Raw genomic sequence first — 26,386 nt, 5'->3', positions numbered from 1 at the left:
GGAGCAGCTCTATCTCACAGCCAAAGGCCCCAATTTTGTAACCACAAAGGCAGAGGCAGAGGGATGTAGCAAAACAATTAATACTCTGCAAAATTTCTAAGGAATTAATTTAGGCATGAAAAAAACAAAGGACCATCTGGCAGCAACAAAATAAACTACCTGGTAAATTAGGAAACTGGGTACTCTATACAGAGTTCGAATGCAGAGTTTCTGGAGTCAGATCAGCTGAGTTCTCACCCCAGCTCTGACATTTCTAACTCCGTAGCCTTTTTCATTGAATAGACATTCATTGCTTACCTGCTATGAGCTAGACACTGGGCTGAGTCCCAGGGATGCATGGGTCCCTGCTCTTGTGGAATTAAGCTGAGTAGGACATTGAAAGAAAAGTTCAGGTGTTAGTTGCCCAGTTGTGTCTGACTCTTGACGACGGCATGGACTGTAAGGCTTCTCTGTCAGTGGAATTCTCCAGGCAAGAATACTGGAGTGGGTAGCCATTCTCTTCTCCAGGGGATCTTTCCCACCCAGGGATCAAACCTGGGTCTCCTGCATTCCAGGCAGATTCTTTACTATCTCAGCTACCAAGGAAGCTAACACACACACACACACACACACACACACACAAAGAGAAACAAGAAAACTACCAGAGAGTGACTGGGCATAGGGGGAACTTAAATATACAGATACAGTCAAAAGTGACTGGGAGTGACCTTCCTCATGGTCTTCTGGCTAAGACTCTGCACTCCCGAAGCAGGGGGCCCGGTTCAATCCCTAGTTGGAGAACTAGATCCCGCACGTCACAACTAAAAGATTCTGTATGCCGAAACAAAGACTGAAGATCCCTGGTGCCACAACTAAGGCCTGGCACAGCCCAACATTAAAGATTTATTTATTTGACTGTGCCAGGTCTTCGTTGCATTACGTGGGATTTTTCATCGCCCAGACTCTACTGTGTCGGTCGAGCTTAGCTGCTCCACAGCATGTGAGACCTTAGTTTCCAGTGTTGTTGTTTAGTCACTAAGTCATGTCTGACTCTTTTGTGACCACAGACTGTAGCCTGCTAGGCTCCTCTGTCCGTGGGATTTCCCAGGCAAGAATACTGGAGCGGGTTGCCATTTCCTTCTCCAGGGGATCCTCCCAACCCAGGGATCGAACCTGCATCTCCTGCATCTCCTGCATTAGCAGGTGGATTCTTTACCAGGTTTAGCCACCAGGGAAAACCCTTAGATCCTGAACCAGGGATCAACCCACATTCCTGCACTGCAAGGCAGATTCTTAACCACTGGAGGGACAGGAAAGTCTTGTAAATAAATAGTAACAACAACAACAAAAAGATGACTGGGAGAGTTACTTCCTAAAGTCAGCAGGCAAGTTTTCTCAGAGGTGATACTAAAGCCTAGATCTACCTAATAAGAGGAGCCTATCAGGCAAAGACAGGGAAAGAGGGATGTGCAAAGGCCCTGAGCCAGGCATGGCTGGGCCGCTGCAGAAATAGAAAGAAGGTCAGTTTGGCAAATTAGTTCTGTGTGGCTCATGTCTGTCATGTGTAAAACAGTCGTTGTGAGGATGAAACTCTGAGCACCACATCTGCACACTGTATGTATTCAATAAATGTCAGTTGCTAGAATTATCATAATCAATGAGATCCCATCACTAGAGGTGTGCAAGAAGAGGTTGGGTACACAGGGGCATGGCCAGGCAACAGGACCTCTCAGGTTCCATCAACAATTAGGTCAGGATTACACAAGAAGAGAAAAAGTGAAGGAAGCAATGATAAAAATGTTACACTCAGGCTTCCTGCCTAAAGGCTGTTAAAGAACGCTTTGAATCATACAACAATGAGGAGTTTTACCGACTAATTCATTCAACAAATGGCCCCTTCCCATGTGAAAATCTATGATTCTAATCCCTACTAGTCAAAATCCCCACAAAGAGCTAGTTGGCACAGTCTTTAGCCCTGAGGTCTACCCTCTTTATGGGGCTTTGAGCTAAAACTTACCAGAACAGCATTGAGAAGAACAGAAAAGGTTGACTTATTCTATGTTAGTGGCATTAAAGTGTCAGTATTGATAGAATAAAATAGCAGTGAGGCTATTCTTTGATTTTACACATATCTCAAACCACTTTATTATTTCATGTTTAAAATGTTCCAAGCAGAAGTTTACACACCACAGACTCCATTGATAATATATTTCACTTAAAAAAAAAAAATCTTACTCTTGATCTACTCTCAAAATATGTAATAAACTGTAAAACTTTCTGAAGCTCACTAATTCCGGCTATCAAAGATGTACTGATTAATAACAGACAAATTTGTCTTGCATGTCTTTAAGTTAGGGAAAGATTTATTTTTACCCAACCCCAAGCCCTGAATCATTAAAGATCATATTCTTTCAAGTTCTTTTCTAAAATTCACTCATATCCAAGACGAATGTATTACAATCATTTAAAAATACATGATTTTTATATTCATGAAATATTTCATCACCTACTCTTGATATTTCAGATTTCTGTTTAGTTGGTAGAAATTACTTTAAAAATTATTAAACCTCATACACTGCATAAAGCAAATTAATATTGAATGAGGGCAATATAAACAATCTTAATACCTTAACATAAAATGCACCAATACTTAAGCCAGGCTTTTAGACTGTTCAAACTTAAGGATTTGAGGAGGAACAAGATAAATCTTCACGAACCAAGACAAAAGTTTATCAGTATAATCTCAGCATCAGGTCTTCCCTACCCCAATCTCTATCCCCTCCACCATAACTAGACCCTCAAAAGGTAGAAACACAGAATAGATTTGAATCAAAATTCTCCTATAGGAGAATATGAATTATATGTATATGATTCCTTTGACTTTCAGAAAGCAAGATTGACATTAACAGGCCCATTCAAATCCAAATTTATCTACTGCCTTTTGCAACATAATCCAGCCAAAAGAATGTGATTCAGATCTCAGCTATGCAACAGCTAAATTTTCAATGCTTTTTGAAGTAGGAGCCATCAAAAATAAAAAAGAAAGTAACAGTCATCACCTTGGCATTAAAACACTTGAAGCAATTTGAGATTTTTAAGAATACTTTAGAAATACTTTAAGAAGTAATACAAAAAAAAAAAAAAAAAAAGTAATACAGGCTCATTGAAAAGCCTTTAACGTGCATATGAGTAAAAAAGAGAAAAATAATAATCCCCAAATACAAGGATGACCACCATTAACATTTTCATGTACATTCTATTGAACTTTATTGGAAAAAAAATTTTTTTCACATAAATGACTTTATATTGGACATAATTTTTATATAACAACATCAAGAACATGTTTCTATGTTCATATATATACATATTCATTAACATTTTTATGAATGTATAATCTTTACTTTATGAATACACCTTAATTAGCTCCACTGAGATTCTATATGATTTAGTCAAGTGCCCTACACTTAAGGAACAGCATAGGCTAATCATTGTTTCCTAAAGTTATTTGCCTATCACATTCTTTTTGAACTTATATATTAGAATTTATGCTTATTTCAAATGTTTTGGTAAATTATGATTTAATCAACCCTCAGTATTGGATTTTTATGGTATTTCTAATTTTTTTTCTATAATAAAAATGCTATGATCAACTTTTTGCTTGTATATTTCTGTATCTTCCCTAGGAACAAAACTTCAAAAATAGAGGTACTGAGCCAACTGGAATGCCTATGTTAAAAATATAATAAGTTCAACCCAACTGTCCCCAGTAGTATATGAGAATAGTCAGTCTTTTGAAATGGTCATTTTTATTTTATTTTTTTTTAACTTATTATTTTTTAATTTATTTGGCTGCCTCAGATCTTAGTTGCTGTACACAAGATCTTTTGATACTGTGCTTGGGCCCCAAGGCATGTGGGATTTAAGTTCCCTGACCAGAGGTTGAACCTGAGTCGTCTGCATTGCAAGGCAGATTCTTAACCACTGGACCACCAGGGAAGTCCCAGAAATGATCATTTTTAATTTAAAGAGTAGTTTAAAAGTTATGTGTACTCATCATATATAATGAGTATTTTTAAACTTATATAATTACTTTTTTATGGACATGGTTAAAGTACACAGTTATAAATATCAAAGGTCTTACCATAATGGAGGTTGACTCAGAAAACTATTTAAGAACATAACTCCTCACAATTTATAGAACATGACAAGCATGGATACATTAAACTGTCTCACTGTCATCTTCCTCCTTGTTAACATCTATATTTTTCTGGACATACATTCTGTACTGTTTAGAAGATATTAGTAATCCCTTACATCAACACAGTACTTTATACAAGTAAAGCATTTAAATCAAGACAGATTTTAGGGGGCATTAAACTTTCTCGGAACATACTTTAAAATAGGATGTTAAGCTGTACCCCCCGAAAAGATCCTTCAAACTACACAGTAGTGGCTACACATTTAGAGCCAAGACTGTAATAACCAATCTTTACCAATCAACCAACACCAGGGCCATGAAGGGAAATATACCTTAAATGTGTGTGTGTCAGTACATCAGTCATGTCCAACTCTTTGTGACCCCATGAACTGTAGCTCACCAGGCTCCTCTGTCCATGGAATTCTCTAGGCTAGAACACTGGAGTGGGTTACCATTCCCTTCTCTGGGGGATCTTCCTGACCCAGAGATCAAAGCCGGGTCTCCCATTACAGGCAGATTCTTTACCATCTGAACCACCAGAGAAACCCTCATCTCTATTAATTTAGAGCCTATTTTCAGTGCATATTTCTACAGATTCATACAATAAAAAGCAACCTTCTAACATAATATAAAGATGGTTCACATAGCAAAAACAGACATGAGGTTCCTTTTTTGGTTTTAAAGTGACACTGGGTATTAAGTTTATAGCCCAAACTAACTCTCAAAGTTACTTAAGTATAGTGTTCACACCCCGGGTGAAGTTCTGTGTAATTTTCAAAACTCAGGTCCTGGCTCCTCAAAAATATCCCCCCATAGAGTCTATCTCAGACTCATATTTGTTGCTTTTTAAAAATACCGAAATTTTTACTTAGTAGGTCTGGAGTGGAGCCAATTTCTCTGTATTAAAAAAAATAAAAACAAACCCTCCCCAGTTGATTCAGTTATACAGCCAGAGTGGTAAAGTACTTGGTTATATAAAAAGACTGGGGGAGGGAGTGACATCCTTACATAATCAATTTAAATCTTCAATGAAAACCATTCATCTGTCTTAATCTGGTTTCCTAGATAACCTAGGTAAAACTGTACCTTGAGAGGTTTATAAGATGCTTCGAAAAGGGAAACAGAGGTAGAAGAACACCTGTTGGCCTAGCACTGGATAGAAATGGGATGGGGGAGAGGGTGTATGAAAGCAAATCTCAAGAGGACTACCCACCCCATCTGAAACCACACCATTTCTTACCTAAAGAATCATTTTTTAAGCTGCATTTTTATGTTCAAGAGGTTTCTTATAAATGAACAGCAATCAGCTAACAGGTAGCAGTTTCACCAAGCAATGCCAATCAACATACCAGGAGACCAAGATGGATTGAGAAATTAAGACAGAATACACAGAGATATCAAGAAGGACATGGCAGCCCACTCCAGCATTCCTGCCTAGAGAATCCCCATGGACAGAGGAGCCTGGCAGGCTACAGTCCACGGGGTTGCAAAGAGTTGGACACAACTAAGCGACTAAGCACAGCACACACAGAGATATTGTATTACCTTTTACAGTGTAATAGTCATTTGTCAGATTTCTGTTTCTCAGAAGAAGTTTGTCTCATAAGAACAGTACAAAACAAACAAAATCTCATGTCTTCTAAGCAGCTTATGAACAAAAATCAGCCATTTTCTGAAGCTTCCATTACTTACCAGATCTGGACTTAATGATGTCGCTGAACTCATTCTGCCCATCGTCTGCTCTGGCCTCGTGTTCTCCATACTTGGCCATCTTAGTTGTGTTTCAATATAATCCAAAGGCTTGACAAGATCCTCTTTTAAAGACTTTCAATTTTCTATAATTATCAACATCAATACCTAAAGAGAAAGGGAAAACATAGATTTTAAAAAATATACAAGACTATATTAATATGTTGTAATATATTAATACATGCTGACATATTATATATAACATATTTCATATAGATGTAACATATAACCATAATATATATCAGAGCTGTATAATATATATGACTATAAATATTAAAATATATGTATATATATTATATATGGGCTTCCTGGTGGCTCAGTGGTAAAGAATCCACCTGCCATTGCAGGAGACGCAGGGGTCTAGGATTCAATCCCTAGGTCAGGAAGATCCCCTGGAGAAGGGCATGACAATCCACTCCAGTATCCTTGCCTGGAGAATCCCATGGACAGAGGAGCCTGGTGGACTAACGTCCATGGGGTTGCAAAGAGCCGGACATGACTGAGCAACTAACACTTTCACTTTCATATATAATGCACTGATCTGGGCAATGGAAATATAACTATCAAAGAGACAAAACCTATACTAGTTTGAAATCCACAGACACCAAGCAATTAATTATATAATGGAGTGTTTCATTATACTACTAATATGTTACCAAAGTACAAAGGAGAAGCATAGAGTAATATGAGCATACTGCAGAGACGAATCTGACCTGCTCTGGGCAATTAAAGAAGGCTTTCTTGAAGATGTGACATTTGAGCCAAGCCTTCAAGGATGAGAGATGGGAAGAGAAAAAAGGTAAAAATCTCCCATGTAACATGACAGGAAGCATCAAAGAACATTCAAAAATCTGAGCATAGGCCAGTGCTTTTGGAGCCTAAGAGGAGAGGGATTTGTTGAACTAGGTGAGGTAACAGACAGGACCAGGAACAGGGCTGTGAATACAGCCTGTACATGATTTTGTTATTTCTCCAAAGAGCAGTAGGAAAATAGCAGATGATTTTGAGCTGGGAAGCAACATACGATTGTGACCTAAATAAGTGTAGATTGAAAGAAGTGGGTGGACATGTGGGCTATTAGATATTAAATGAAGGCCAATAGGATTTGGGAACTGACTGGATATGAGAGTTTCAGGATACTGAGGCAACAAAATGACTGCCCAATTTTGGCTTGGGCAATTGAGTCACTGGAGCATGAGTGTCTGAAGGAAGAAATAAGTAGTGTGATTTGGATTGCTGGAGTTTGAGATATACAAGTGGAGATAACCAAAAAGTCTGATCTCAGGAATGGTCCAGATTATATGTAAATCTGGAGAGTTACATGTTATATCCATTGACACAGATTTTTTTCTGGAAAACACATGTGAATTCTCCTGAGAACAGACATCACTCAAAATAATTTTAATCTTTTAGTAATTAATGAGTCGAGGCATGTTGAGAATTTACAGAATCGAGGATTCTACCCTGCACTACCACTTTTCTTTTAAAATGTCATCAATGAGACATGCACTGCCTTGGAACTTTCTGGAACACAATGCCAAGCAACCCAAATAGAATCAGAATTCAAGTTTATGTTCAGCAACTTGGCTATATCCTAACATCCTCTTATGAGCACCCCAAATGCCAGCTAAATAAATCAATCATTTAATTGGGAAAATAACAGTCAAGACATCCCAATATTAATCTACAATAATAGACATTAATTCACATATTATAATAGATATCAAAACAAGAGTTTATTGTTAGCTAGGATTAGACAAAGGAGTACGTCAAGGCTGTATATTGTCACCCTGCTTATTTAACTTATATGCAGAGTACATCATGAGAAACGCTGGGCTGGAAGAAGCACAAGCTGGAATCAAGATTGCCGGGAGAAATATCAACGACCTCAGATACGCAGATGACACCACCCTTATGGCAGAAAGTGAAGAGGAACTAAAAAGCCTCTTGATGAAAAGTGAAAGAGGAGAGTGAAAAAGTTGGCTTAAAGCTCAACATTCAGAAAATGAAGATCATGGCATCCGGTCCCATCACTTCATGGGAAATAGATGGGGAAACAGTGGAAATAGTGGCTGACTTTATTTTTTGGGGTTCCAAGGTCAACTGCAGATGGTAACTGCAGCCATGAAATTAAAAGACGCTTACTCCTTGGAAGGAAAGTTATGACCAGCCTAGATAGCATATTCAAAAGCAGAGACATTACTTTGCCAACATAGGTCCGTCTAGTCAAGGCTATGGTTTTTCCTGTGGTAATGTATGGATGTGAGAGTTGGACTGTGAAGAAGGCTGACGCTGAAGAATTGATGCTTTTGAACTGTGGTGTTGGAGAAGATTCGAGAGTCCCTTGGACTACAAGGAGATCCAACCAGTCCATTCTAAAGGAGACCAGTCCTGGGATTTCTTTGGAAGGAATGATGCTAAAGCTGAAACTCCAGTACTTTGGCCACTTCATGTGAAGAGTTGACTCACTGGAAAAGACTCTGATGCTGGGAGGGATTGGGGGCAGGAGGAGAAGGCGATGACAGAGGATGAGATGGCTGGATGGCATCACCAACTCAACGGACCTGAGTCTCAGTGAACTCCGGGAGTTAGTGATGGACAGGGAGGCCTGTCGTGCTGCGATTCATGGGGTCGCAAAGAGTTGGACATGACTGAGCGACTGAACTGAGCTGAACTGAGGATTAGACAACTCAATTATTTAATTCAAGGATACATAATATGCCATTACTATTTTGTAATATAGTTCATTTTACATATCTATTCACTATTTGCTTCCCTGGTGGCTCAGACGGTAAAGTGTCTGCCCGAAATGCGGGAGACCCAGGTTCGATCCCTGGGTTGGGAAGATCTCCTGGAGAAGGAAATGGCAACTCACTCCAGTACTCTTGCCTGGAAAATCCCATGGAGGGAGGAGCCTGGTACCAGGCTACAGTCCATGGGATCGCAAATAGTCGGACACGACTGAGCGACTTCACTCATTCACTATTTAGAAGTTCTTACATATTATGTTTACAATATACAACATTCAAAGACACATCATATTGTTTTATGATATATTTCATAACAATATAAATACATAAAATGTAAAATTTCTTTTCCTTAGTAGTTAGGAAAGGGTATGTTCTAATAATAAAGAGGTCAAAGTTCCCTTAAAAAAGATTTTAAATGTTAAAGTGTTTGAGGCAGATGAAAACTGATGAACTACTAAAGCTTTAGGAACAATTTCCTCTCCAAAAGGGAGAAATACATGGATTGGATCATCAGCCTGAATCTGAGAGATTTTGTGAGAGTATAAAAACATTTCTCACTTTTTATACTGTCCACTACTATTGCACTTTATGGATTACTATGTAATTAGGTTCCTTTTGGGGGGTAAATACCTGCTAAAGATTTGCTAAATTCTTAAATCTATTTTATTACATTCAAGTACCAAAAATTTTGTTCAGAAGAATACACATAAAATTTTACTATGAAAATCAGCTTTTCCCAACAAAAAATTCTCTTTACTGGAAAGCAACTAATTATTTCCTTTAAAATACATTTCTAATTCTCTCTTTCATAAGTGGTCTTAGCCAAGGTCTTCAAAAGATTTTTCCCATTCCACAAAAGAGAAAAGTAAACTGCTTGCACAGAACTGTGTTTCATTTGCACATTAATATTCCTTCATCATAAAGTTCTACTTTGCCAGCTCCTTAAGATAATCTCAGATTTTCTCTTGATAATCAAAATCCTTTATAGGCTACACAGATTCAGCATTAAGGGGGATCAGAGGACAAGGAAACACTGGGCAACTTGGGAGAACTGCAAATGACCATTTTAACAGTGACATAGCCACTGACTGATACTTTGTGCCACTAATTGGCAGGGGTCTCCAAGTTGAGTAACATTTGGCAGCAAGTCATTATTGGTTGCCGGAAGACAGGATCAAAGTTTCATCACAAGGCGCCTCTGTGCGACCCTCCACTTCCACATATATACTTTGGAAACACCACCATCTTCCACACCAAGGTAGGTGACAAACCGAATAAAAGAAAGAGATATTGCTTTATAATTATAATTTATTGTTACCTCTGCTCTAAGTTCTGTTTCCCCAAAATGAAGTGCTGCAAAGTTTAGCCAGCTCTTTCTCACTGAAACCAATACCCTCAACTCTACATCCAGTTCCTTCTTCAAAACTTCTCTGGCTGTCATAGGGAACCAGAAGCCACCACAATAAGCCTGGGTTAAAAGGACGGGGGATGGCCTTAACAGGCAAAACTCATGCTTTAATTTTTTTATTTTTTAATTTGGAAATTACAAGATGTAAAAATACAAACATGTTTAACAATGTACAATTATGATGGAAATATGCTGTAGGTCCTTGGGCAAAAAGTACTCATTCGTTTACATAATCCTAAGAATGCCAGAGATAGTGCAAAGGAAAGCCCGGGGGCCAGAGTTTGAGGCTCAGTGTGAAACTTAGTAAAAGACACCGCCCAGTGCCAAGAATTGCCATTCATTCTCGGAAGCGCTCCAAGGGAAGTTCATACTGTTGTGGTTAATGCCATTTACGGGGGCAATCAATTTCAGGTAAACAAACACCTGAAGGAGAGTTAAAGCGCAGTCTTCTCGGTCTCAGAAACTGGTCCAGGGGGCGGGGAATGACTCCGCGTAAACCATGGCCCTCGCCCCCCGGTGCTCTGGAAGCCGAAGCACCCAGGTGCTCCGCATTCCTGCAGCTGTCGCCTGATTCCCGGGTCCTCTGGTCCACTAGCAACCAGCCCAGGAGCGCCCACCCGACTCCCGAGGCCCACGCAAGTTACAAGGGAATAGATGGGGCTACTGCCGGGTTCCCAGGAGCACAAAGCTCCCGCCCGGACCCAGAGGATCCGGGCTTCCCAGAACTCGGTTCACTCCCCCACAAGGGGTTACAACCCGCGAGGCCCTGGTAACCCAGGTCACCTGGGAGCTGGCAAAGAGGAGACTCTCCCCCGGGCATGCCTGGAGCGGGGGAGCAGTTAGACCCAGGTTAGACCCGGGCTCCCCAGTTCAGTGGAAAACAAAGTGTGAGTCCTCTGGCTTCTGCAAGTCGGGCACACTCTCAACCCTGGAGTCACTCCCTTTCGTAATCTGGGGCTTGGCTTTAAAAAAAAAAAAAAATCCACTTTTAACAGCGTGCCTTCTAAAAGTTGCACAGCGTAAAATTTGTGCTGTGTCGCTTTCCTAAAGGGGCCTTGAGCAACCAGTGCCTCGCACCCCAAGCCACACAAGGACATGAATTACCTTACCAATTGCCGCAAGAGATGCCAAGGATCCGGGACCCCAGAAGAGGCAATCGCGCGGGACTACGCACCGACTGAGCGCTCCTTGTCACCTCACCAAAGCCCCACCCTCGGGAGCAGCAACGGCCTGGAGGTCGAGCACGTTTCCTGCCAGGCGGATGGCTGGGAACGTCTCCCCACCCGGTCCTGGCGGACACCTCCGGGGCCCCGCCTTCCCGGGGCTGAGGTGTGTGTGTGTGTGTGTGTGTGTGTGTGTGTGTGTGTGTGCGCGCGCGCGCGCGACAGGCCCTCCTAGGAAGCCACGTCCCCTCTTGGAGATCACTGGCCCAGAGCGCATGGAGGAACGACCCTCTCACCCTAGCCAGGAGAAAAAATTCAGGGAGTCAAGAGGCTGCCCAGAACCAGTCGAAGGAGTTCGGGTCGTTAGGAAATACTACACGGATTCCGAGGACTTCCGAGCTCGAGCTCTCCCCCACGTTTCTGGCATTCCCTGTCCCGGGGCGGGGAGCTGAACTGAGGTTCCAAGGAAAGTGCACGCAAAAGTTGGTTACATCTTAGGCTCAGCCTTGAGAAGGAGCTCGGGATCCTGTGCTGATCCTGGGCACAGGAGCCGCTGAAAACTCCATCCTCCCCGCAGCCTACGTCCCGTGTCCCGGGGCTGTGGTCACATTACCCGGCCCGAGGCTCAATAATGCATGGACTTACCTGCTCCCATGCCCCGCGGGCTGCCTCGCCCGCCCGCCGCCGCCGAGTCCCAAGCCGGCCCGGGCCTCCTCGGATGTGTTTCAGGCGTAGTAATCGCGGTGTGTGTGCAAACGTGGGCTTTGTGGTGCGGTATATATATATATATATTTTTTTTTTTTGGTTTGTTTGTTTTGTTTTTTTAAGGAAATATGGAAAACTAGACCAGATCCGAAAGAAAAAAAAATTTTTCTTTTTGACACTCGATTGTAAACGCCCCTAACTTGTGCAATCTTCCTGCCCCGTAGTTCCGCCAAAAACAAAACAGTCCCAGTGCAAACCTGGAACGGGCGCACAGGCACCAAGTTTGCCAAACACTGGAGAGTTTTCCGTCTGCAGAAATGACCCCGAAGGAGGGTGGCGGAGGGTGGGGGGGCACCGCTCCCCGAGATTCCCCAATCGGCTTCGGGAGCCGGAGGCTCCTCCTCGCCCCTCGGCGGGAGAAAGCCCGCGGGCCGCTGCGGCCGCCCGCTCCCCTCCTCCGAGGAAAGGCGACTCCAGAACTTCGTGCGCCGGCGGCTCGCGCCCCCGGCTCCTCCTCCTCCCCTCACCCGCCCGCCGGCCGGCCCCTTTGTTGAAGCGGGGAAAGGAGCGCCGGAGGCCGGGGAGGGCGGAGGACCGCGGGGTGCGCGCCGCCGCCCTCCTGGGAACCGGCTCCGGTCCCGGCACACGGGTTCGTCCTCCCCAGTAGAGGGGCGCCGAGCAGGTCCGGCTGCCCCTCGGCTCTCCCGTCCCGGCTGCCGCAGGGCCGGCAACTTTGTTCCGGGAGATGAGGTCTTCTCGGCTCCGGGTTCGGCCCCAGCCCGGTCCAGGCGGCCACCGCAGGCTGGGCTCCGGGGAACGTGGCGCCCCGGGTCACCTGACCGCGCGCCCCGTCAATCAGCGCCCGCCCCGCGCTCCCTCCCCGCGGGCAGCAGCCGGGCTGGCACTCGGCTGGCCTGGAGCGGCGCACCCGGAGCGGACGGTGCGTGCCGAGAGCCCGGAGCTAGCATGGATGCCTGGTGCTGCCACGGTCCCGTTTATTCAGATTAACCGAAAATGTGAGTCACACCCACCCCAGGCCAACCCGGTCTCGTTTTCCTCCTTTGAGAAATGAATTCTCATTTGCCCCTCCACTCGCCCCATCTCAGTGTGTTGACGTTGTCAAATTTTTGGTCCTAGTTCCAAGGGTACATTTATTTAATATAATTTTCTTGGTGTCGTTTTTAATATTAAGAAAAACTTGACAATTTCGTTTTACATTCGTTCATACATATATACAAATAGTGTTTGCGCTGATCTTATTTTTCCATTTTTCCACTATACATACACACTAAAACATCTGTTACAGAGTCTATTTCAAGGCTAAGGTGCTGGTCAAAATAATATCTGGTAAGAAATGCCTTTGTGCTGTGTATGCATTTTTTAAATTTACATATTCCATTCCCAGTGTGTTCCTGTGTTTCTCTCACATGATCAATACACTTGGAGGGGAAAAAAAAAAACCAGCAACCTAAATTCCTAGTTCCTATAAACAATGAGAAAAGGAACTCTGGTTTGTTGCTGGTTTAATATTTGAGAGTTAACAACTTATGAGTTAGTAAAGACAAACGCTAGGGGCCTTAAACAGTTTTTTCAGAAAGAACTCACTAGTCTTTTATTAGTTACAGAGTAAAAGGTCTGAGGGTGGCCCGGAGGGGGTTGCATTCTGAAACATAGTATTCCTTATAAAATCTCTAGCTTAGACTCCTTCCTTTATGTAGAGTTTCTTCACATAAGCCAAATAAAATCCAGAATATTAATAGGAAATAAGTATAATTAATCATCTGCTTTCATTCATTCATTCATTTTACAGACATCGATTTGGGGCCTGCCAGGTTCACTGGTGCTATGAAAAATACACAGATAAATCTGGCAGAGATGTTGCTTTAAAGAATTTCAAATCTACTAAGTGAGATAAGGCAAGTAAAAAAATAAAAATATACAAGATCAGCGATAAGTGCTATAAGAAAAGGGTAGATCAAATGCTTTCTCAGTCGGGCTATATCACAGGAGACTGGGGCTTCTTTTAACTGATAATTCTACAAGCTCTTAAAGCTACTTGCCATGCACTGTGACTTGGTGGAGTTAATGGAAACTCAAACCTCCTTGTTTAAAATAAAACCACTTGGGAATGTTTGAGGATTTCATTACTCAAAATTATGTACGTGAAAAGCACTTTGTAAGTTGCAAAATGCTACACAAAGATTAATTTATTAAACTCAAAATTTTGAAGAAAAACAGTCATTTGGGAACCTAGAATTTCTGAGATTTCAAGCTCTGAGGGATGTTTAGTTAAGTTTCCCAGAAAACCCTAAGGAAGGGGACACAGGGACCAGTAGGCACCACCTGTATGAGACCAACTCCAGCCACATCCAGCTTCAGGGGTTTCCGGTGTCTTCCCTGGGACCTGTGCCCTGCCTGTTTCTAGCCCTTCTCTCACCCAGACACCGATTTTCTTTGCGATGGAGGCCAAAGAACTTGCTGCTGATGGCATAACCCAGTCGTCCCACTCTGGTCCTGCTCCCTATTTGCTTGGTAAGTAGAGAAACCACAGTTGGTTGGAGACTTTGTCCTCAGAGGACTACCTCTCCATACAGCAGCCAGTGTGACCTTGAGAATGGAGTTGAGGGGAAAGTGGAGACAGACCACCAGGACGTAGATAGCAGTTAGTGCACCTGCAATCAACATTATTCCAGCTGCAGTCCATGCAGCAGGGACAGTAGCCTATAATGGGGTTTTGTCCCCTCAACCCCAAAGTGGATGTAGAACATTCAGAAAAAGTGATAGGAATGTGGCCCGTGTTTGTCATTAATTCAAACTCTGAATTGCCCCACAGTCACCAGAGAACATGAAAATTCAAGAAAACTGAACTGATGTCTCGGGGATAAAGTCCTTGACATAGGAGAAAATATGATGATATGAGTAGTGGATAGATTTCTATATAAAGATATATGCATATGTAGGTATATATAATGGAGAAGGCAATGGCAACCCACTCCAGCACTCCATGGGGTCGCTAAGAGTCGGACACGACTGAGCAACTTCACTTTCATGCATTGGAGAAGGAAATGGCAACCCACTCCAGTGTTCTTGCCTGGAGAATCCCAGGGACGGGGGAGCCTGGTGGGCTGCCGTCTATGGGGTTGCACAGAGTCGGACACGACTGAAGCGACTTAGCAGCAGCAGGAGCAGCAGCAAGTATATATAATATCAAGAGACATGATTCTACATAGATATGGTTCATATATAGGAAACTGCATACTAACATAAGAGCCAAAAAGAAAACTTTCCAACTAAACTTTAAATGCAGATCCTCTCTGAACAATAGAAGCATCGTGAAATACACAATGTATTAAAAAGCAAGGTGTTGCGTAATATTCCGTTATATATATATGGAATCTAGAAAGATGATACTGATGAACCTATTTGCTGGGCAGCAATGGAGATGCAGACAGAGAGAACAGACTTACGGACATGGGGGTGACAGGAAAGGAGAGGGTGGGATGAATGGAGAGAGTAGCACAAAACCCATACACTAACATGTGTAAAATAGATAGCCAGTGGGAATTTGCTGTGTGACTCAGGGAACTCAAACCAGGGCTCTGTGACAACCTAGAGGGGTGGGATGGGGTGGGAGGTAGGAGTGAGATTCAAGAGGGAAGGGACATGTATGTACCTATGGCTGACTCATGCTGATGTGTGGCAGAAACCAAGACAGTATTATAAAGCAAATATCCTTTAATTTAAAATAAATAATTGTTTTTTAAAGCAAGGTGCTCCTTCAACTTTTTCCTTTGTTTCTTCAGTCTAATATCTAATATCTAACACTTGCACAAGTTAAAGGTACATATAAATAAAGTTCTTTGTGATATAAAGAGGGAAAATTATAATGGATTTTTAGAGGATAATGATTTTTAGATGATAATTAGCACAATGGCAGAGTTTCTCACAATTTAGTGAATTTAAAAATTGCCAAGGAGCATATTTTGAATTCAGATTGTCTGCCAGCTGTGAGAAATTCTGATATACTGGTCTGGTGAGGCCCAGGAAGCTGCAGTTTTAATTAACAACCCATGAGGTTAGATCACGATGGTTGGGGAATCACACTTTGAGCCACTGTTCCCTAAGGGGTTGGCCTCAAATAGGCCATTCTGGATGATTGAATGGGTCTAGAAATTGCCCTACAAGGAAAAAAATCCATACTGGATCAATCATAATTTCAAAATACCCACAATTAGCCTTAACACTTCATATTCAAGTGTTTCGTTCAGTTGTAGATCACTCTTGAGATTACCAGAAGTCATTCACACCTCAGGAGCCATCTGGGCAATTCCACCTGCTCTGTGGTTCAAAGCCTGCTTGGATGATCTGCAAGGAAAAGTCTTATGGTGTGAGAGCAGAGAGGACAGGACCCTGGAGGGTACGCATGCTGAAATGCCAGGTCCAGGGAAACTAAGGATAAAATAAAAGGACTAAGCTGTTGGGGAGGAAAGAGCAACTGATAAAAAAAGGAGAGAATAAAGGAGGCTCCGAAGCAGAAGGAAGGGGAGCAGAGAGTGGAAGGTGTAAATGCACACCAGCTCCTTCTCTGTGTGCCTGCCCACTGACAACCAGAAAACTGGAGTTATCATCAGTTCAGTTCAGTCCCTCAGTCGTGTCCAAATGTTTGTGACCCCGTGGACTGCAGCATACCAGCCTTCCCTGTTCTTCACCAACTCCAGGACCTTACTCAAACTCTTGTCCATCAAGTCAGTGATGCCACCCACCCACCTCATCCTCTATCGTCCCCTTCTCCTCCTGCCCTCAATCTTTCCCAGCATCAGGGTGTTTTCAAATGAGTCAGTTTTTCGCATCAGGTGGCCAAAGTATTGGAGCTTCAGCTCCAGCATCAGTCCTTCCAGTGAATATTCAGGACTGATTTCCTTTAGGATTGATTGGTTTGATCTCCTTGTAGTCCAAGGGACTCTCAAGAGTCTTCTCCAACACCACAGTTCAAAAGCATCAGTTCCTCAGCACTCAGCTTTCTTTATGGAGTTAGCATACTTGTTACTTTTACTTGGTTTCATTTACTTTGTATAATTTTATAATGTTGCCACTGGCAGAGATTATACAGAGTCTCTCCTTCAACCCTTTAATTTCATGGATAAAAAAACAAATGGACCCTCCTACACTGTTGTTGGAAATGTAAATTGGTGCAGTCATTATGAAAAATAGTATGGAGCTTTCTTAAAACTGAAAATAGAGTTACCATATGACTCTGCAATCCCACTCTTGGGCATATATCCAGAGAAAAACATGGTCCAAAAGGATACATGCACCCCAATACTCATTGGAGCACTGTTTACAATAGCCAAGACATGGAAGCAACCTACATGTCCCTCAACAGAGGAATGGATAAAGAAGATGTGGGATATATATTCAATGAACTGTTTGTTACTCAGCCATTAAAAAGAATGAAATAAAACCATTTGCAGCAACAAATGGTTGGACCTAGGGTTTGTCATACTGAGTGAAGTAAGCCAGACAGAGAAAGAGAAATATTGTATGATATCGCTTATGTGCAGAACCTAAAAAGAAATGATACATATGAACTGATTCAAGAAAAAGAAAAGGACTCCCTGACTTAGAGAACAAAATTATGATTACCAGGGGGTAAGGATGGGAGGAAGGGATAATTAGGGAGTTTGGGGTTGACAGGTACACACTGCTATATTTAAAATGGGTAACTAACAAGGACCTATTGTATAGCACAGGGAACTCTGCTCAATGTTATGTGACAGACTGAATGGGAGAACAGATACATGTGTATGTGTGGCTGAATGGCTCTGATGTGCATCTGAAACTATCACAGCTCTGTTCATTGGCTATACTCCAATATAAAATTTAAAAAAAAAATTTTAAGATATAAACAAATGAAAAATACAAAACTTACTAGGGAGTACCTTTAGGTAAAATAAAACAATCTTGGCAGAAAATGTCCAAATTACCAAGAAGGGGGAAGAGCACCACCAAGTTATATAAGTTCATTGTTAACCTGAAGGAGGAGGGCAGAAGATAGTGTAGCTGAAAGCCAACAGGCTGATTTAAGTTACCTGTGTGCATGCTAAGTCGTGTCCAACTCTTTGTAACCCCATGGACTGTAGCCCACCAGGCTCCTCTGTCCATGGGATTCTCCTGGCAAGAATCCTGGAGTGGGTTGCCATGCCGTCCTCCAGGGGATCTTCCCAACCCAGGGATTGAACCCCATGTCTCCTTTGTCTCCTGCACTGTGGATTCTTTACCACTGAGCAAGTGCTTATTATTATATTGACACATCATTTGTATGAGGTTGTGGGACCTTGATCTCTAACCTCCTGTCTGTGAAATAAAACAATAGCTCCCTCAAATGCTGTTGTGAAAAATCAAATGAATCTCTTGATATAAACCATTTATCACAATGTTTGATACTTTTAAGCTTTTATTTTGTTCTTTCCTCTCAATTCAAAAGGATTTGCTGCCATTTTGTAATAATCTTTACTTTTTTTTTAAACATTCCTGGAACGCCCACTATCTGCTGAGGGGCTGGGTGTGCAAATGGGAATAAGCTACAGCTGTCTTCAGAAAGCTCCTGTTTGGTAAGAAAGACCAACACATAGACAATTATAAATTAATATGGATGCACATATAAATTAATATGGATGCAGTACAGCCAAGATGTAACATGAACCCAGAAAGGGACATGTAACCCAGTAGAATTACTTTGCCAACAAAGGTCTGTCTAGTCAAAGCTATGATTTTTCTAGTAGTCATGTATGAATGTGAGAGTTGGACTATAAAGAAAGCTGAGCACCAAAGAATTGATGCTTTTGAACTGTGGTGTTAGAAAAGACCCTTGAGAGTCCCTTGGATTTCAAGGAGATCAAACCAGTCAATCTTGAAGAAAATCAGTCCTGAATATTCACTGGAAGTCCAGAAACTCCAATACTTTTGCTACCTGATGTGAAGAATTGACTCATTGGAAAAGACCCTGATGCCAGGAAAGATTGAAGGCAGGACGAAAAGGGGATGATAGAGGATGAAATGGTTGGATGGCATCACCGACTTGATGGACATGAGTTTGAGTAAGGTCTCAGAGTTGGTGAAGGACAGGGAAGGCTGATGTGCTGCAGTCCATCGGGTCACAAAGAGTCGGACACAACTGAGCGACTGAACTGAGCTGAACTGAACTGAGGGGGTAGAGGGTATCAAGAAATGACACCCAAATTGATCCTTAAGAGAGCATAGAGATCATAAAGGACATCTATGGTCTTGACTCTGCCCAACATCTTTTCTCCTCTTTTGGAAGGAATGTTACCTCTTCCTTTAAGTAATTGCTCCTCCCTTGCACCAGTCAAGTTTTGTGGAGTTGTCAATCACTTCTCTACCTTGCCTTGGGGTGGGCTTATGACTCAAGAACAGCCAATCATAGGCTTCAAACCCTGTGATAATGATTAACCTAAAAGAGAAGATGGGAGATCCAGGCTGGGCCCACCTGAGTCCTTCCAGAAGAGTTTTCACAATAACACTGGAAGGGAATCTTCTTATTTCTCTTTGGAATTAGTTTACTAGAGGAGCATAAAATAGAATCTCTCCACACCTCTCTCCTGCTCCTACTTCTAGCTTCAGTTCTGTACCTATAGAGGAGAAAATAAAGTACCACATCTGGAGCTGAATAAATGTGGAAAAGGAGACTTGAGGATGTGAGAATTCCCAGTTTCCACATACAAAGGAGTGCCCTTTCTATGGCTCCTTTTTTCTCAGTGTTAGCCTGGGTTGGAATTCTATCACTTGTGACTGAACAAGCCCAGTATAATATAAAAATTAACCAGGGACTTCCCTGGTGGTCCAGTGGCTAAGACTCTGCACTTCCAAGGCAGGAGGCCCAGGGTTCAATCCCTGGTCAGGGAACTAGATTCCACATGCCACAACTAAAGATTCTGCATGTCGAAACTAAGACCCGGTGCAGCCAAATATATAAATAAATACTTTTAAAATAACAATAAATAAATCATTATCTTCATGATAGGAAGTCAATAGTTAAAATCTAAACTTAAAAAAAAAAAAAGAACGAGGAGCATTCCAAGCTTGTTACTTAGAGATTTGGAGGTAATATCAGAAGAATAGCTTAAAAGTACAAAGTAGATGCTTCTGAGAAAGAGGATATGGAGAAAAGCCATTAGAGACTGACATTTGTCTTTGCAAACTTTGTACAACTAGCTGATTCTTACTTATGGGCATATTTAAATTTAATTAAAATAAAATAATAGGCTGACAGAATTCATAAGTGAATGAAGAATAGTATGAAAAGAAATGGTTTACGGTTAGAACTAGAGACCTAGATCTGAGTAGACCCTATAGGCACTTTTGACGCTGTGGCTCCCTCCCACTCTAATATCAATATTTTAAATTCTTTTTTATGTAATTTATATGCGTCAACATTTTTTTTCTTCTTAGACAAAATTTAATAAAATTTCATGGGCTTTTTAAAAATCTCATGGTCCCTAAGCACTGTAGCTACTGATTAGATCCCCCTACAGGAGAAAGAAAGGAGAAACATAGAGAAAAACACAGAGTTCATTTACTCTGTAGTTAATGCTCTCTCTGCTAAGTACCAAAATTTCTAGGTAAGAATGATGGCAAATTAAATAATTTTATAAACAATAAAACTTTCTTTTGGTCTGATTCCAACACTGTTAGTACATTACACAGTATTTTCTCTTGATTTTTCTAAATTTATTTCATAGCAGTAACATCATATTGAAATGCTTGAACCTAGAAGCTTAATATAGGCTTCCCTGGTGGCACAGCAGTAAAGAATCCTCCTGGAATTCAGGAGATGCAGGTTCAATCCCTGGGTCAGGCAGATTCCCTGAAGAAGGAAATGGCTACCCACTCCAGTATTCTTGCCTGGAAAATTCCATAGACAGAGGAGCCTGGTGGGGCTATAGTCCATGGGGTTGCAAGAGTCAGACAGGACTTAGCAACTAAACCACCACCACAGCAACTTAACGTAAACCAATATTAAACTTGCTGGATGTATTTGCAATTTTCCATAGGGTTATTCTCAACCGAATACAATATTAAAAGGCTTTCTGTCTCCAGTTCTTTCTCTGTAATTATAAAGGGAACCTGATATTTGCCATTGAGCTACAGTCTTTCCACTTCTGCATGAAGATTATGGCATACATTGTGATCAACTTAATCATTCCCATTTCAGTTAGTTAAGTTGAGGAGATCAAGACTTTGTGCCAAAGATGCAGGTACAAATTAAAAGAATTTGTTTAAAATGTGTTTGTATAATAATCCCTGACCAGGAATTAAACCCACATCCCTTGCATCAGAAGGCAGAGCCTTAACCACTGGACCAGCAAGGAAATCCCTCCATTTCAGCATATCTAAAACTGAACTTCCCTGTACTATTCTCTCCCTCTTGACTTAATCCAGTCTTTGGTACCACAATTCTGGTCACTCTAGCTTGAACCTAGGATTCTTGCTTCTCCTCCTCATTTTGAATATCTAATTGATTAATAAGTTCTATTGGTTCTCGCTTTGCAATAGTTCATATCTCTATGGCACCACATCCCAGCCCCACCGTTCCTTCTTTTCTCGGTACTAAAACTTTCATAATGGCCTCCTAATTACAGCTCTTTCTCTTTCCATCCATCCTACACTTTTCATTGCAACGTGCTGTTAAAATCATGTTGTTCAAGAATCTTCAACAGCTCCCAATAAAATGGCCTCTTGCATAGCATTGGCCGTTTGAATCTGGTAGCAAGCTACTCTTTTGCTATGCTCAGCCTTTTTAATTTACTTTTTGTCAAAAAGTCTTTTGCAGTGTAGCTCTATAGCGTGGGTCACTCTGTTCTTTCGTCTGGAGATTCTTGGGACTCCCGTTTTATTAATGTGGCTCAAGTCCTTCTTCTCTTTGAAGCTTTTCCTGACTACTCATCACGAAACGAGGCTTTCCTAGGTGGCGCAGTGGTGAAAAATCCATCTATCAAGCAAAAGACGCAAGTTCAATCCCTAGGTCAGGAAATCCCCTGGAGAAGGAAATCGCAACCCACTCCAGTATTTCTCCTGAGAAATCCCGTGGACAGAGGAGCCTGGTGGGTTGCAGTCCATGAGGTTGCAAAGAGTCAGACACAACTGAAGCAACTGAGCAGAATGCACATAGCTCATAATGATTTTTGTCCTTTGAATTCCACACATTTATTCTCATTATCACTCATTTAAAAATGTATCATACTGCCTTTGGAGTTCCCTGGTGGTCTAGTGGTTAGGATTTAGCACTTTCACTATATTCTTTGCAGCCAAAGATGGAGAACCTCTATACGGTCAGCAAAAACAAGACCCGGAGCTAACTGTGGCTCACATCATGAACTCCTTATTGCCAAATTCAGACTGAAATTGAAGAAAGTGGAGAAAACCACTAGACCATTCAGATATGACCTAAATCAAATCCCTTATGACTATACAGTGTAAGTGAGAAATAGATTTAAGGGACTAGATCTGATAGACAGAGTGCTTGAAGAACTATGGACGGAGGTTCGTGACATTGTACAGGAGACAGGAACCAAGACCATCCCCAATAAAAAGAAATGCAAAAAAGCAAAATGACTGAGGAGGCCTTACAAATAGCTATGAAAAGAAGGGAAATGAAAAACAAAGGAGAAAAGGAAAGATATACCCATCTGAATGCAGAGTTCCAAAGAATAGCAAGAAGAGATAAGAAAGCCTTCCTCAGGGATGAATGCAAAGAAATAGAGGAAAACAACAGAATGGGAAAGACTAGAGATCTCTTCAAGAAAATTAGAGATACCAAGGGAACATTTCATGCAAAGATGGGCTCGATAAAGGACAGAAATGGTATGGACCTAACAGAAGCAGAAGATATTAAGAAGAGGTGGCAAGAATACACAGAAGAATTGTACAAAAAAGATCTTCATGACCCAGATAATCACAATGGTGTGATCACTCACCTAGAGCCAGACATCCTGGAATGTGAAGTCAAGTGGGCCTTAGGAAGCATCACTGTGAACAAAGCTAGTGGAGGTGATGGAATTCCAGTGGAGCTATTTCAAATCCTGAAAGATGATGCTGTGAAAGTGTTGCACTCAATATGCCAGCAAATTTGGAAAGCTCAGCAGTGGCCACAGGACTGGAAAAGGTCAGTTTTCATCCCAATCCCAAAGAAAGACAATGCCAAAGAATGCTCAAACTACCGCACAATTGCCCTCATCTCACATGCCAGTAAAGTGATGCTTAAAATTCTCCAAGCCAGGCTTCAGTAATGCGTGAACTTTGAACTTCCAGATGTTCAAGCTGGTTTTAGAAAAGGCAGAGGAACCAGAGATCAATCAGATTGCCAACATCTGCTGGATCATCGAAAAAGCAAGAGAGTTAAAAAAAAAAAACATCTATTTCTGCTTTATTGACTAATCCAAAGCCTTTGACTGTGTGGATCACAATAAACTGTGGAAAATTCTGAAAGAGATGGGAATACCAGACCACCTGACCTGCCTCTTGAAAAACCTGTATGCAGGTCAGGAAGCAACAGTTTGAACTGGACATGGAACAACAGACTGGTTCCAAATAGGAAAAGGAGTACATCCAGGCTGTATATTGTCACCCTGCTTATTTAACTTATATGCAGAGTACATCATGAGAAACACTGGGCTGGAAGAAGCACAAGCTGGAATCAAGATTGCTGGGAGAAATATCAATAACCTCAGATATGCAGATGACACCACCCTTATGGCAGAAAGTAAAGAAGAATAAAAGAGCCTCTTGATGAAAGTGAAAGAGGAGAGTGAAAAAGTTGGCTTAAAGCTCAACATTCAGAAAACGAAGATCATGGCATCCGGTCCCATCACTTCATGGCAAATAGATGGGGAAATAGTGGAAACAGTGGCTGACTTTATTTTTCTGGGCTCCAAAATCACTGCAGATAGTGATTGCAGCCATGAAATTAAAAGACGCTTACTCCTTGGAAGGAAAGTCATGACCAACCTAGACAGCATATTAAAAAGCAGAGACATTACTTTGTCAACAAAGGTCCATCTAGTCAAGGCTATGGTTTTTCCAGTGGTCAGAGCGCCGAAGAATTGATGCTTTTCAACTGTGGTGTTGGAGAAGACTCTTGTGAGTCCCTTGGACTGCAAGGAGATCCAGCCAGTCCATCCTAAAAGAGATCAGTCCTGGGTGTTCATTGGAAGGACTGATGTTGAAGCTGAAACTCCAACACTTTGACCACCTGATGCGAAGAACTGACTCATTTGAAAAGACCCTGATGCTGGGAAAGATTGAAGGCAGGAGGAGAAGGGGACGACAGAAGATGAGATGGTTTGATGGCATCACCGACTCAATGGACATGGGTTTGGGTGGACTCCGAGAGTTGGTGATGGACTGGGAGGCCTGGCGTGCTACGGTTCATGGGGTCGCAGAGTCGGAGACAACTGAGCGACTGAACTGAACTGTACTGTCATGGCACAGGTTCAATTCCTGGTCAAGGACCTGAGATCCCACAAACTGTGTGACCAAAAAGAAAAAGGCATCAAACTGCCTTTTATGTTTAGTTACAGCCTCTTATTTATGAATCTTGTTTCCTGAACAAGTTATAAACTCCTGAGGTCCTAGAGTCTGTCAGATTCTAACATGGTAGACATAGTAAGCCATGTTCAGTTCACTTCAGTTCTGTCTGACTCTTTGCGACCCCATGAATCGCAGCACACCAGGCCTCCCTGTCCATCACCAACTCCCACAGTTCACTTAAACTCACGTCCATCGAGTCGGTGATGCCATCCAGCCTCTCATCCTCTGTCGTCCCCTTCTCCTCCTGCCCCCAATCCCTCCCAGCATCAGAGTCTTTTCCAATGAGTCAACTCTTCGCATGAGGTGGCCAAAGTACTGGAGTTTCAGCTTTAGCATCATTCCTTCCAAAGAACACCCAGGACTGATCTCCTTTAGACATGGCCTAACATGGCCACATAGTAGGTTCCCATTCAATAATTGATTGAGAAGAGAAAAATATTTTTGGCTGAACTTTTCCATTTCCATGCAGATAGCGGACATTGTAAAATATATATGCATATATGAATGTGAATGTACTTAATACCACTGAACTGTACACTTAAATATTTTATGTTATATAAATTTTACTACATTAAAACTATTGTATGTATAGTAAACCAAAGTCCATGTTTTATATATCTTCAAATTATATCTGACAATTTTGATTACTATCTACTTGGTTTATTAGACATGAATGAGTTGGAAGAAAACACTGGGTTTGAGTCCCTGCTGTCAAGAGAACATCTATGTGATGACCTAGGACACTATTATTTTACATTTTGTGCCTCCATTGCATGTTCTGGAAAACAAATGGACAGATTCACCGGATGATCTCCGAAGACCCAGTTCTATGAGTCTGTAACTTCACATGTCTCTGGAGAGCACACATCATCTCCAGAATCATGTGAGAACTCTATCTGGCTCCCTTCCCAGATCCGCAAACCAAACTGTGCAGAGCATAATCTATCCCACTCCCAACCCTGGAGATTCTAAAAACAGTTTGGGAAACTGATAGCAGCTGTGAATTTGGAGGCCTGTGCTTCTGCCCCACCCTGGCTGTGCCTCTTTTTTGGGAATTCCAGCTAGGCGTATGCTCAACCAGCATGCGGTCCTAGCAGGACCGACTGTCTTTCAGGTTTGGGGAGGGCTGGGGAAGGAGCCTTTTCTTCCCTCAACTACAACAGGAAGTACTTGGGAAACCAGTCTCATTCATTATTTAACGAGATTTCTGAAGTTTATTAACCTCAAATTTTAAGTAGAGGAACTTTCATCTGTTTTGCAGTTTGCAAAATCCTTTACAATACATTTTTTTTTTTTAATTTCCCACGTTGGGGTAAAGAATATTGTTCTGATGGTTGTCCTTTGAAATTAAGTATGGAGGCTGAGTTGGTGGCTTGTTTTTTGTTTTTCAAAATAATAATAGGTTTTGTTTGAACATGCAAAAACCTCTACATCTTTTAGCTCAGATTAGTTACCGTAACTACAAATCTGTCAACTAAAAAGGCAACAATATTAATAGGGTTTTAGAGTGCTAGCACATTGCAAAATCCCAAAGCCTCCATTTGTACAGGCAAAGCATGGGGCAAAAGAGTAGGGAGCTGGGATGACATCTTAATTGTAGATCAATGGACCACCCCAGCTTTCCAGGAGTCCTGAACAAAAGGCAGAGCTGAATATTTTAGGCCTGAGATCACTGCATTCTCAACGAATCTTTGTATAAAGAAAAGAGAGGCGAGAGAGAGAGCTAGAGAGAAAGGAGGGAGAGAGAAATTTCTTGCTGTCATTGTCTTAATAAGTATTTAATTATTTAATGATCTGCTGACTCTCCATGGGATTTAAGGTTATTTAT

The 26,386-nt window shown here is 41.8% G+C and overlaps 1 protein-coding gene across 4 annotated transcripts in view; it reads right to left on the bottom strand.

Annotated features, from left to right (window-relative positions):
* UTRN (utrophin) overlaps positions 1–12,054 on the bottom strand; it is a 557,788-nt gene extending 545,734 nt beyond the window's left edge. For 2 of the 4 annotated variants that reach the window (XM_070795583.1, XM_070795587.1), the window contains exons 1-2: positions 11,893–12,054; positions 5,870–6,034 (exon numbers count right to left, since the gene is read on the bottom strand). In XM_070795583.1, coding sequence (XP_070651684.1) covers positions 5,870–5,948 — 79 coding nt within the window. In that variant the 5' untranslated portion in view covers positions 5,949–6,034; positions 11,893–12,054. Of the gene's footprint in view, positions 1–5,869; positions 6,035–11,188; positions 11,413–11,892 lie in introns of those variants that run through there. The other 2 variants (XM_070795585.1, XM_070795584.1) reach the window with 2 other exon arrangements.
* Between the last annotated feature and the right edge of the window lie 14,332 nt (positions 12,055–26,386).

The sequence above is a fragment of the Bos indicus genome, chromosome 9 (genome assembly GCF_029378745.1).
Source record: "Bos indicus isolate NIAB-ARS_2022 breed Sahiwal x Tharparkar chromosome 9, NIAB-ARS_B.indTharparkar_mat_pri_1.0, whole genome shotgun sequence".
NCBI lineage: Eukaryota > Metazoa > Chordata > Mammalia > Artiodactyla > Bovidae > Bos > Bos indicus.
Note: the sequence above shows the minus strand (reverse complement) of the source record. Positions and strands in the feature narration are given on the sequence as shown.